The sequence below is a fragment of the Lucilia sericata genome, unplaced genomic scaffold (genome assembly GCF_015586225.1).
Source record: "Lucilia sericata isolate MDLA Ls3-8-SP2 unplaced genomic scaffold, ASM1558622v1 Contig002091F_arrow, whole genome shotgun sequence".
NCBI lineage: Eukaryota > Metazoa > Arthropoda > Insecta > Diptera > Calliphoridae > Lucilia > Lucilia sericata.
Window position 1 is genome coordinate 30696 of NW_023995942.1, and position 14245 is coordinate 44940.

The following is a 14245-nucleotide window of genomic DNA, read 5'->3' on the forward strand; positions in this document are numbered from 1 at the left end:
GTTCTAGTTCAGTTCTAATTCAGTTCTAGTTCAGTTCTATTACAGTTCTAGTTCAATTCTAATTCAGTTCTAGTTCGGTTCTAGTTCGGTTCTAGTTCATTATTGTACATAACTTTTTTGGACTAATAAAATCTTGAGGAAATTTTTAAAATCTTTTTCTTAAAATTTATTATATATTTTAATCCTAAAACTGAAAGTTTCCTGTAAATTTTAATCTCACTTATTTTAATCTCGTTTTATTTTATAATCATAAAGTTCGTTCCACTTTCTATCGTTTCACTGTTATTTGCAACACTTTTCTACGTGCCACCAAACCATTCTACAGATTTTCAATACTTTTGGCTTTGGATTATATTTTTATTTCTTTAAATTTCTTAAATTTAATGTAAATTTTATTGTGTTTAAGCAAATAAAAGAGAAACCAAAACGACGACTATTATTATTATTATATATTATTATTATTATATATTATTATTTTTTATGCATTAATTTTCACTTTTTGCCAAAACAACAATTGCAGTCATAATAAAAGCAGCAGCAGCAATAAAGTGAAGAAAAAAAAAAAACTAATAATTTTTTTCTATTTTTGATTTTTTCAGGTGTTATACCATGAAATAGTATCACACGCTCGAGTAGTAAGTGCCTGTATAAGAGCTGCATCTGAAAAGGAACAACAGAAAAAGCAGCAGCTACAGCAACAACAACAATTACAGCACGATTCATATAATACAGATGCTAGTTTAATTGCGGAACAAACTAATTCCTCACTTTCATCAACAGACGATACAACGACAACAACAGCAACAACTGCTACTAATACCACCAACACTACAACTGCAACAACATCAGGTGTTGTTTGTTCGGATCATCTAATTAGTCCTAATTCGGCAGCAGCTGCAGCCACATCGGTAGCATCAGGTCATACCTCGAAAAAATCGGATAACAATAATTTAGATCGTTTACAAAATCGTTATCATTTGTTGTATTTAAAAGCTTTCGAAGTACAACTTTGGTTGGATGGTTTGCTGCGCAAGAAAAGTTCTTCGGTGGTAAGTGTTTGAAACTCTTTTGTTTAATATTATGTATTTAAGATAGTTGTTAAGACTTGATATATGTATATGAAAATCGACATTATGGTCCTTCGGGTTCAAATAATTGAGGTAAATAAGCTTTTTAATTTATTGTTTCGAAAGCTCTGAATAATATTTGGATTTAAAATCCTCTTTTTTGAAAATAATGATCCTTTATTTTCAAAATACCAAGTTAAGGGAGCTTTGATGAGTTTTTTTTAACGATTCTGAATTGGAGCTGATAATCTCAATTCAGACTGATTATCTTGTCGATAATATTGATCCTTCTCATCTGACTATTCGCTTCTGATCCGCCAAGGAATACTAAAAGTTTTTGGTGGGGAAGAGTTCAGTATGATTTGAATCTGCAGCCCCAATAGCAACAGATCTGTTTTGAAGATGCTGAAGCTTTTTCGCTTCCCTGGCTTTCTTGTAACGAAATGTATGACCCTAAGGAAAGACCTCTCAGTAAAAACGATCTCGATTTTTCTCCTCCTGCTGATAAAAGTAACCAACTCCAACTGAGTGTTGGCTCAATTCAAGGTCATAGCTTTTAGCATTCCTTAACACATCGTGCCTAATCCTAATGATCAAAATTGAAACCAGTTCGACATTGAATTGGTTTGTGGAACCGATTAAAACAATGTTTTTGAGTTATTTTAATGATTCTGAAAAAGCTTTAAAATGAAAAAAAAAACTCCGCATTTTCAGGTCAATAAGATTTAGATCTGCAGACTTTGTATCAGCAGATCCACTTTGATCAAAACGGAATCTTTTCATCTCTACTTGACTGTTCGCTCGCAGTGAACTACCACGTTTACCAGATTCACCTTGAAGCTTTTTCGCTTCCCTAACCTTCCTATGACGAAGTTTTCTTATAATTTTTTTTTTCAAGCAGATCTGTCAAGACGCCAAAGAGAATCCTTCGGATCAAAACGATCTTAATCTTTCTATTGCTAAGAGTTGATTCACAGTCGTTACTTTCAGTGATCCTAAGGAACAACTCATTCAAAAACTACAATCTTAATTTGATCATTTTATTCCCGATCTATTGGCTTAATTCCTTATGGAACCTAGGAAGATCATTTGACGAGAGCGCTCTCACAAAAAAATGAGAGAATTCTAAGGACGAATTCAATTTATTCAAACATTTTAATATTTAGTGAAAAAATGATTATAATTGCTTTCTGTGAAAAGCTCTGGAAAAGCTTTAAATTAAAAATCAATTAGTTCTACAAGTTTTTAAACTGATTATTATATAACTCCGAAAAAAGCTTAATATTATGGTCCTTCAGCATCAAACTAAATTTAAAACTCTCTTTCTTCGAAACTTAAAAAAAGCTCTTGTTTCAAAATAACAATGTTTAACATTAAGAAATGGGTTTAAAAAGCTTTAAATTGAAATGAAAATCCTGCTATTTTTTATAATATCTCACTTATGGTCCTTCGGAATTTAACTGTAAAAAAGCTTGTTATTATGATCTGTCAGCTTCAAACTAAACTTAAAACTCTCTTGCTTCAAAACTTAAAACAGCTTTTGCTTCGAAATAACAAAAATGAACTCTCTTGCTACAAAAAGATTTTGCTTCGAAATAAAGTTTAACATTTAGAAATGACTTTAAAAAAGCTTTAAAGTGAAATGAAAATCCTGGTATTTTCTTAATAACTCACTCATGGTCCTTCGTAATTAAACTGTATAAAAGCTTGATATTATGCTCTTTCAGCTTCAAACATAACCTAAAAATCTCTTGCTGTGGAACATAAAAAAAGCTTTTACTTCGAAATAACAAAATTTAACATTTAGAAGTGACTTTAAAAAAAAGCTTTAAAGTGAAATGAAAGTCCTGGTATTTTCTTAATAACTCACTTATGATCCTTGGGATTTAAACAGTAAACTTTAAAAACCTAAAAATCTCTTGCTGCGGAACATAAAAAAAGCTTTTGCTTCGAAATAACAAAATTTAACATTTAGAAGTGACTTTAAAAAAAAGCTTTAAAGTGAAATGAAAGTCCTGGTATTTTCTTAATAACTCACTTATGATCCTTGGGATTTAAACAGTAAACTTTAAAAAGCTTTTAATTGAAAATTTCTCTCTGTCTATTTAAGCATCTTCTAAAACAAGCTGTCAAATCTATTTTTAAATAATTTTGAAACAAAAATAATTGAAAAAACTAAACATTTTTACCTGTATAATAATAATTATCACTAAATATCCAATTTCCTTTTTTTGTGACAATCTATTTAAAATGAACAATTTCCCTAAATTTCGGTTGAAAAGTAACACAACACAACCATTTGTTTCTACAACCCAAACACTCATCCGTCATTCGTTCATTCATTCACTCTACTTCTTTTCATATGAAAACATTGCTGCATGCTGTGTTTTCTTAACAGGGGGACACTTCATTTAGTATGCAATAATATTTTATTATTGTATTTTTCTTCATTATTTTCTTCATTTATCTAGTTCAATGTCTCTTTGCAACTTCATTGTCACCTATTGTGGCATTGACTACTAACGAGTATATACTATGATGGCGTTTTGTGGAAATAATGACTGAATTAGTGAGTGAGTGTTTGTCTTTTTTCTATTGATTTTTATTTTCTTTTAGAAAATAAATAAAATAAAATTTATTTAGTTTTTTTTTTTCTTTTTGTTTTGTGTGGCATGTTTCAAGTTCAAGTTTGTAATTTATCTCCCTATATGTCGATTTTATGTGTGTTCGCGCCAGTTTAAATTTTTTTTCTTCTGTTTTTTTTTTTTTATCTTTTTCCAAAGGCAGTTTGTTATTTCAAGAGCTTTTTGTTGGCTGTTTAAATAGACTTTTCTTTAGAAAATGTGTGTGTCTGTGTGTGTTGGGAGGAATTTAAAATTTTGAAGGCCAACCATTTCAAGTGGCATGTTTTTTTTTTTTTGGTTTGTAATATCTTAATATATTGAAAATAAAAAAATTTTTGAATGAAATTTTGTTTGGCAGATTTTGATGTAAATGTTATATAGTATCATAATTCTAAATTAAGAATGAATTAGAAGACATTTGCTTTTTATGGTCCTTCGTTGCAACAAATATTGTACTTTTTAATAATAATGGTCCTTCGGTCTAACAATATTTTGTATTCATACATTCTTGATCCCTTTAGAATTAAGTCGAAAGCTGTTTTCTTCTATTGGTATTCGGTTTAGATTACTTTCAGTTTTCTTTAAGTTTCTTGAGACTTTGATTGAATTTGTTAATTCATTTAAAGAGATACTAAAGCAGACTCGCAAATCCAGATGGCGCTGATTCAGTTTTGTTTAAGTTTCTTGAGACTTTGATCGAATTTGTTAATTCCTGATATATTTTCCAATATATTTTACCAAAGTGTAGGTTGATCTAAGCTCTTAATGTATAGTGAATCCAACAGAATCTTCCGAAAAGTTTTTAAGCAGATATCCGAAGCTTTTGAAGCAAGCGATTGCCTGAATAAAGATCTGTAGCAGATCTCTCTCACTTTGTTCTCTGTAATCAGGATATCAATTTATTCGAAGAGATACTAAAGCAGCTTCTCCAATCCAGAATGCACTGCTTTAGCCAAAAGGTTCGCTCCAGACTCCAAATTTGAAAGAATCTGTAGAAGGATTATAGACATTCTGAATCGAATGATGTCGTTAGAATTTTTAATATAAGATTTATTTAATAGTCATATCGATTCTTCTTCAGCTAATCAAACTGAATGGATCTAATACTCTAATTTCAGAGTAGATTTCAGAAGAATTGTTGCCAACCTGATTCAATAGTCATTGAAGTCGTTAGAGCTTCGAATTTAGGTCGATTTAATAGTCGATGATCTAGGTCAAAATAAAATATTCTTATACTCTAAGTTGAAACTTTAAGTTGTTTTAAAAATACTTTTAGATTTCGATCTACAATCTCAATGTCTGCAGATGTATTTTAAAACATTGCTTTGATAAATCAGATCTTCCAACCACGAAGCTTTATTATAAATTTAAATCTAAAACACATCAAAAAAAAAAGATCACCCAAATCAAAACGATTTCCATGTTTCTCCTGTGGATCAAAGGTTAAATCAATCCACTTGGGAGTCGGTTCAATTCATACTTTCAGCATTTTCAAAAGGAAAATCATTCAATATCTGTAATATTAATTTGACTTAAGATTCTAAGTCTATTGAAGGCATTGTTGTGCCAGGACTTTTGTGAAAGTAAGATCAAAAAGATTTAGATCTCTTCTCGTTTTCAATGCTTTGAGCCCCCCACAATGAAATATTATTATAAAACTTGAGTCGCTTTTCATGCACAATCCAATTGGGAGTCTTAGTTTCGAGATTCCTAGGTGTGCAATAATAATTTCTTTTGGGATTTTTACACGTCCAGGGAAGGCAACCATTCTCCTGCCGATTACAATTAAGAGCCCATCTGATTTGGATTCTTTATGAAACTTGAGGTCCTTTTCATGCACTTTTTAAGAGAAACCTCCCCATTAAAACGATCTCGATACAATAGGGAGTTGGTTCAGTACAGAGTCAATAGTTTTAGCATTCCTAAGCGACAAATTATTCGAATAATTTTGTTTGGGATTGCAATCATTTTTCTGTCGATCAAAATTAGAGCTTTTTAGTGAAAAATTGGATTTTTAGTGAAAAATTGATTTTTGAACGAAAAATTTAATTTTCAGTGAAAATTTGGATTTTTACTGAAAAATTAAATTTTTTGTGAAAAATTGGATTTTTACTAAAAAATTGTATTTTTAGTGAAAAATTTTGTTTTTTGTGAAAAATTTTGTTTTTTGTGAAAAATTGTATTTTTAGTGAAAAAAAAATTGGATTGGATTTTTACTGAAAAATTGAATTTTTTGTGAAAAATTGGATTTTTACTGAGAAATTTAATTTTTGTGAAAAAATTGATTTTTGGTGAAAAATTGTATTTTTAGTGTAAAATTGGATTTCTAGTAAAAAATTGGATTTTTGGTAAAAAATTTGATTTTTAGTGAAAATTTGAATTTTTAGTGAAAAATTGTGTGAAAACGAATTATTAGTGAAAAGTCGAGTTTTGGTGGAAAATAAGACTTTTTAATGAAAAATCTATTGATTTTGTCATTCCGTTTATAACACATCAATATATTGGTCATAGACCCACAAAAGTATATATATGTGGATCCTTATTAAATTCTAAGACGATCTCGCCATATCTGTCCGTCTGTCTGTTTAAAGCACAATAGAGTCCGAACGGAAAGAGCTAGAGAGTTGAAATATTTCTTATAGTTAAGATTTGTTTGGTATTAAAAATGGGCAATATCGGTCCACGTATTCGCATAGCCCCCATACAAGTGGCCTCCCCCCGAAAAACAGCTTTAACAGTCATAACTGTTTTAATGTGATTATAACGATGATATTTGACATAAATATTAGCCAAATTTTATGAGGATCGGTCCATAATTTACTCTAGCCCCCATATAAGGTCGACGCTACTCCTTAAGGTCCAGTTCAAAAATTACTTTAACGCAGATTACTGGCTTAAAAATACAAGTCTAGCGCTGAAATTCGACATTAGTGAGTTTCTTACGAGGAAAAATCACTCTACCGAATTTCATGAGGATAGGTCCATAATTTACCCTAGCCCCCATATAAGGTCCCCTTCAGAAAATGACTTTAACGCTCATTACTGCCTTAAAAATAGCGTTAAAATCGGATATACGAAAATTTCATAGGAGCAAAAAAATCTATCTAATTTTATGAGGATCAGTCCACAATTGACTGTACTCCCCATATAAGGTCCCCCTAAGAAAATGAATTGAACGCTCATTACTGGCTTGTATATACGAGTATAGCGATGAAATAAGTTTCTTAGGAGCAAACATAATTTTATGGAACCTTATGAGGATCGGTCCATAATTTACCCTAGGCCCCATAGTCCCCTACTGAAAATGTGTTTAACGCTCATTACTGCCTTAAAAATAAGAGTATAACGATAAAATTCGATATAAGCAAGTTTCTTAGGAGCAGAAAGTCTCTATAACGAATTTTATGAGGATCGGTCCACAATTGACTGTACTCCCCATATAAGATCCCCTTCTGAAAATGACTGTAATGCTCATTACTGCCTTAAAAATAAGAGTATAGCAATGAAATTCGATATAAGCAAGTTTCTTAGGGGGAAAAAGTCTCTCTAACGAATTTTATGAGGATCGCTTCAGAAAATGAAGGTGTAGCGTTTAAACGCTAACACAAATATTTCTTTAAACGACTCCATTTAAACTAAATTTGTTTTGTGGTGTAATTTCGTTTAAAAAAAAAAAAGAAATAAAGAAAACCGTTGTAAACAAATTTTTAACATTAAAACAGAAAAACATTTTGTTTTGAGATTTTTTTTTTTTTTGCGAAAAAAATCAAACAAAGTTCTTCCTGTTTATAATGTCTGAATAAAATGTATAAATAAATTTTACAAATAGCAAAACTTACAATACTGTTGCCCACGAATATGAATACTAAAGTCCGCATTTTCCAAGAAAACGAAAATACACATTTTCTTTTGGGATGTTTTTTTTAGGACTAGAGTTATACTGCTTGGCGGGCTGGTTGCATTTAAGTATGTGGGGGCATCATTCATTTTCATTTATATATTCAAATACAACATAAATACACATTTTAGTAGTTTATTCATAAAATGAATGAAAGCAAGAAAAAAAGGTAATATGTGTGATTTATGAACCTTAAAATATTATGAACAAACCAACAAAGAAATTATACTTAAAAGATATTTTAACACACATATAAATTTTTGCAAAGAAAACTCTTTCATCAATAAATAAAACAAGTAAGAAAGTATAGTCGGGCGTGGCCGACCATATGATACCCTACACCAGTTATGAATATTAAATGGGATTTATTTTTCATAATAAAGCATTTATCTTCAATATTCCCTTGTTCCGATACATATAAGCAATTTATGGATGCAAAACTAATTTTCTGAAAGAGGGGGCTTTATATGGGGGCTAGGGGCAAATATGGACCAAGCCCGATAAAATTTTGTGAATATATATTTACATAATATTTTATTGTGCTGAATTTCATCGCGATATTTGTTTATAAGTTAATTTGGGACATATAAGTTAATTTGGGACATTCAAGTAATTTTCTGAAGGGGACTTTGTATGGGAGCTAGGGTCAAATGGGTCCCGATCTTTATGAAATTTGGCAGGGTCATCAAGACTTCTATAAAACTTAGTTGTGCCGTATTTTATCGATATATCTGTATATTTAACATAATTATGAGCTGAGAAGCCCTTTTCGGGGGGTTCTGTTCTATGGGGGCTAGGTGAAATAATGGACCGATTTTAACCATTTTCAATAGGCTTCGTCCTTGGGTCAAATAAAACGTGCGTGCCAAATTTCATCCAATTATCTTGCGCACAAGGTTTACATGGACAGCCAGCCAGACGGACGGACGGACATAGCTTAATCGACTTAGAAAACGATTCTAAGCCGATTGGTACTTTAAGGTGGGTCTAGGACGAATATTTTTGTATGTTACAAACATCAGCACAAATCCAATATACCCTCCCCACTAAAGTGGTGTAGGGTATAAAAACACACAAATAGCAAATATAAAACCTAAAATACTCAAAAAAATTTTGTAAAAATTTCTTTGAAAGAAAAGTTACAACAGCTAAACTTATACTACATGCCACACAATACTCTTACAACATTTAAACAACAATGCTTAACAATCCATACAACGGTGCAACACTGCTCTGACAGCCCAACAAAAACTTAAAATTGATGTTAATCTGTACATGTAACTCACATGTTACATGTGTCCAAAAAATTGTTCATTCATTTGTATATTTCTGTTCATTACTCTTTGTTGTTGTTTTTTGTTTTGTTGGTGAGTAGTGTGTGTTGTAGGCAACACTGATATGCTTACATGGCGGCATTTTGTTGTAACATAACTGCCTGAATACCTGGTCAAATGGTGGACATTTATGCAGTTTTTTTTTTTCTTCCTAAACAGTGGTCAAGTTAATTGAGATTTAAATTATTTTAATTTCTTTCTTTTTCTTTTCCTTTTTGCCGGTATTTGTAATAAAGACATAAACGCTTTAGGAAAAGTGTTGTATGTCATTTAAATAATGTGAACAATTTTGCGTTAATTTGTTTAATTGTGGGTGGAATTGTTGGGGTGTGTAACTGAGATTGTTGAGTTGTATTAGCAGGCCAATTATCAACATAATTTTGAACCTTAACAACCACGACGAATAAGGCATTACTGATCCTTATGAAACGGAGTCATGGAAGATACTTCGAAAGAGAGAGAGAGAGAGATTTAGATATTAATCAATGCCCTTGATCCTCGCTTAGCTGTTGATGAAGAAAGTCATAGTTCAAACGAAATTTATTCAATTCAATTATAAACTAGGAGAATACTTTGAAAATGCAATTGCTCCGCTACTTTCAAAACTCTTTTGTCCCTTCTTCTGTTATGGGAATTAATTGACTTATGAGAATTCATACTTTCAAAACTCTTTTGTCCCTTCTTCTGTTACCGGAATTCATTTACAATTGTCAAGATTTCAAGAGGGATGTATATGTATACCCAAAGGCCATTTCTGCAATTATACCTAATCATCAAAACGTCAATAAGATAAACTTTCGAAACACTTTTGTCCCTTGTTCTTCCGGAAAACAGTGTTCAGTGTTCGCACGAATTCTCAAATTCGAAAGTTTTGTTCGTGATTCAAATCTTTAGAACGAATCTATATAAATACTCTTTTGTGTGTTAAGTCTAATCTAAAGTATAGAATCTAGTTTAACTCCCTTAACAACTTGACTAATGATTCCGTGAATTCTTAGTTTTGAGTTTCACGATCAAAGTTTGAAGCAAGGTGATCGAAACATTCGATTCACAAAAGAAATTTTGATCGAGAGTTTTGTTCGTGATTCAAATCTTCAAAATGAAGCTACAGATCTACTATTGTGTGTGTTAAATCCAATATAAAGTATAGAGTCTAGTTTAACTTCCTTAATGATTCCATGAATTCTTAGTTTTAAGTTTCACGATCAAAGTTCGCCGCAAGTTAATCTACACATTCAATTCACACAAAGTTTTGTTTGAGATTCCCAGCTTTAAAAGAAGCTAAAGTCGAAAGGAGTGTGACAATTATCTTCTAGGTAAAGTCCTGCAAATGAAATTATTGAAATCTCTTAAGAGTTTCACCAAAAATCGAAACATATGAATCAAAAGTGAATTATTAAAGGGTTAATGCTAGCGATGAAATCTAATACTACAAACTTCGCAAAATTGGAGCCACGCCTACCGAAAGTTCAGATGATTCTAAGGTATAGAATGGACCCTTGCTTGACTCTCTTTCTCTCATAAAAACTTTTCACACTTTAAAAAGATCTTGCACTAATGATTACGCGAGATCTGGAGCGAAAGTGGAAGCAAACAAAGAAGACTACCGTTGGCAAGTTTATGCAAGTGTTTTAATTAAATTTATTTTTTCCCTTTATAACTTACAAAAGAGTACAACAATTTAACTCCTTTCTTTTTGTGACAGTACCTTCAAGTTTCCAAATATTAATACTTCTCAAAGCTGATGTTAAATCGTTTTTGTAGATTGAAATAATTATGAGAGGGAGATCACTAAATTGACTCTTTCTCACTCTCCTTACACACTCTTTGAAAGAAAAATGTACTAATAATCGTTTGAGATCATGAGCGGTGGTAGAAGTTAATAAATTTAGATAAATTTTTCAAGTTTATCCCAATTAGATGCACCTGATTCGGCTGTTCCGTTCTTGATCAACATATGTAACTTGCAAAAAGGGTGTCCAGGGCGATGATTGCAAGTTCGAAGCCAAATGATATAAATCTAAGTCGGTTAAGATCAATTTGTTTAAGAGATATATTAACTGTTCTCTTGAGAATCCTGATAGTTATGCGAAGAATCTACAAGTCTTCAGTACTAGTAACAGCAATAATAATCACGATTAAACTTCAAGGTTTTAAACGATGAAAATCAAAGTTAAACATGATGAAAGAAAGCATTACTTAACTTATCTCTGGCAATTGAAGATTACAGCCATTACTGCAAGCTCTTCGAATAAAGTGTAAGTCTGCAGTACCTAGTACCCCATTATAAAGATTGCTTGATCAGTAATAGATCATGACTCAACTTCAAGATTTTAAACAATACAGATCGAAGTTGCCTATTGAGATCTCGTTCAAGCTTAAAAGCTTTCAGTTCTGCCATGTAATAAAAATAACTTTAAGAGTGCCTAATCTAATCGATTTCGAATTATTTTTAAAATTAGACAACATATCGTTATCAATCGCAATCTACATTTAAGTTAAAACTCTTGTGAGTTTCCCGCCACTAAAGCTTGTGAGAAGATTATGAACTTGTTTGCATTACAATGCCATTCTAATGTATGATAAACCGTTTGCATATCGAGATCTTATGCAAGCTTACAAGCTTTCAGAACTTTGAGAGTGTCTATCCTAATCGATCTCAATCTTCATTTAAGTTAATATTCTAGTGAGTTTCCCGCTACTAAAGCTCTTGAAAAGATCGTGAACTTTTTGCATTATAATCCCATTCTAACGATGAATAAACCGTTTGCATATCGACATCTTGTTCAAGCTTAAAAGCTTTCAGAACTTTGGGAGTGCCTATCCTAATCGATTTCTAATCATTTTTGAAATTGAACGACATATCGTTATCGATAGTAATCTCCAATTACGTTAACTCTTTTGAGAGTTTTCCATCCCTTAAGCTCTTGAAAAGATCGTGAAATTTTTTTGCATTACAATCCCATTTTAACGATCTTTTCCAAGCCTAAAAGCTTTCAGTTCTGTTATTAAAATCAAGCATAAGAAAAAAGGGAACTTTGTGAGTATCTATACTAATCGATTTCGAATCATTTCTGAAATTTGACGACATTTCGATATCGATCGAAATCTGCAATATCGAAAGTCGCAATTAAGTCGTAATACCCAGTAACCTTAATCAGAGATTCTCATGAGAATTTCAACATATTTAAGCTTTTGTAATAAAAAAGCTTAAAGAACTGAGAGATATTTAAGCTTAACATTAAGAACAGATCTGTTCAAGGGATCTACAGAAATGCAGTTAAACATAATTGTCTAGAGATCAGCATTCATATCCTAAAAATTTCTGATTACAATTGAAGAACATACAAATCAGATCTAGTGAAATGTTTATCAAGGCAGATTCCAAGTCTAAGTTTTAATCCGTTAACTAATTGACCTACTCGAGACCCTGCCCACATCCTCGCTCCACTGTCCCTTTTCTTTAGCATTAAGAATTTTTTCGCAACCATTTTGTAATAAATTTTCATTTATTGTTTGTTATTGTTTTGAACATTTAAAATGGCAACAAAATTGAACAACAACAACAAATTTTTCTGTACATTTTTAATGGCAACAGCAACAGCGCAAAACACAAAAAGTACCAAATTTATGATGTACAAAATCACATAAAAATTTAGCATAAACAACCCGTGACCAAGGAGAGGGAATAAATTGGACGAAACCTTAACATCACACCAGCACATGTGAAATAAAATAATATTGAACTGTATTGTTTTTAAGTAGATTTCGATTTTTTGTTATTTTCCAAAAGAAACAAAAAAAAAAAAAAAATCGTAACATAAACATAAATTTAACTTAAACTTTTACTTTCAAAATCGCACTGTTTTTTGGATTTGAAAAAAAAAAGAAATAAAAATAAATCCAGTAAGTTTTAAAATGTTTAATAAAAATTTACATTTGCTTGCAGATTTTTCTATTTGTTTAAATTATTTTCAGTCGTTTTTTTTCTTCGCTTCATTTGTGATATTTTTCTGTTTCTCGATTTCTGTTGCAAGTTGTTAAACACGTAGTAAATTTTTATGTCTGCCAGCCAATAAACATAAAAATCGAGGGCTTAAATGTTCAGAGTCAATACGTAATCAATATATTTCTTATTTTAATTTTTTTACTTTTTGAACTCTTTTTTTCTTTTCTTTGGAAATTACTAATACGGAAAACGTTTCCTTTTGTGATTATTTTTCAAACTGTGACATTTAAAATGTGTCATGTTTTTATCAATGTCCAATTTCTTCTGTTGTTGTTGTTGTTGTTTTTAATGTTCAAATTTCCTTTTCCCCATTTGAATCTCTCCTATTTACAGGTAATTAATGATCCTTCACCATAACTGTTTTCAGAGTTGTTTTGATAAATTAAAATTGAATGGGAAAAAATCATTTTTAATTTTGTTGCTATTTTTTTTTTTTCGCTTAGACAAACTTTAAAATGACATTTAGCTGATTTTTAATGTCACATAATTTGATTTAATATTATGACTTTTTAAAATCAACTGCTGCTGTTTTTATCTGGACTTTATGTTTATTTGATTTCGTTTATTGATCTTAATGTTGTGACTGTTTTAGTTAGTAGCTGTGAGTGTGTGTGTTAGTTGTAATTAAAATGATTTACAACCATCAAATCAAATAGACATAATTTGACAGTTTGTGTTGAAAAGTTTTACGAAAATTTTAAAATGAAATATTTACTAAGAGAGGGAAAATAGTATGCTAAAAGTGAGAGTTTAATAGTGAGCGGTAAAAGTATAGAAAGTGATTATACACAACCACTACGAATACCCCAAAGGTACCTTGCCAATAGTCAGTGCAGGACAACTAGCTTCCGCAGTACCAGATTGGCGTTTTGATCAAAAGTTAAATAATCCAATTACTCTAAATACCAGACTGGTAGCATTCCTGGATTACAATAAATTAGAAGTGAAGGCAGTTCACCAAGGTAACATGCCCCACTGGTTTGATTTCCTATTTAAAAAGTTCATCATCAGTCACAAGTATCGGAATATTCGATACGAGTATTTTCACAAAAATTTATCTTACCCTCTTTAGTTTTTCAACGTATTTGATCTGAACAAAAAAACCTAAGAACTGTAGAACTAAAATAGAACTTAAATTAGAACTGAACTTAGAACTGAACTAGAACTGAACTAGAACTTGAACTGAACTGAATAGACACTGAACTCAGAAACTGAACTAGAACGGAACTAGAACTGAACTAGAACTGAACTAGAACTGAACTAGAACGGAACTAGAACTGAACTATAACTGAACTAGAACTGAACTAGAACTG

General features: G+C 31.1%; 1 protein-coding gene across 1 annotated transcript in view; it reads left to right on the top strand.

Annotated features, from left to right (window-relative positions):
• Positions 1-599: 599 nt before the first annotated feature.
• LOC119613368 (uncharacterized protein MAL13P1.304-like) overlaps positions 600-14245 on the top strand; it is a gene marked incomplete at its 5' end in the record, with an annotated part of 38623 nt that continues 24977 nt past the window's right edge. The window contains one exon of the mRNA XM_037969387.1: positions 600-1049. Within this exon, the coding sequence (XP_037825315.1) occupies positions 600-1049 (450 nt within the window). The remainder of the gene's footprint in view (positions 1050-14245) is intronic.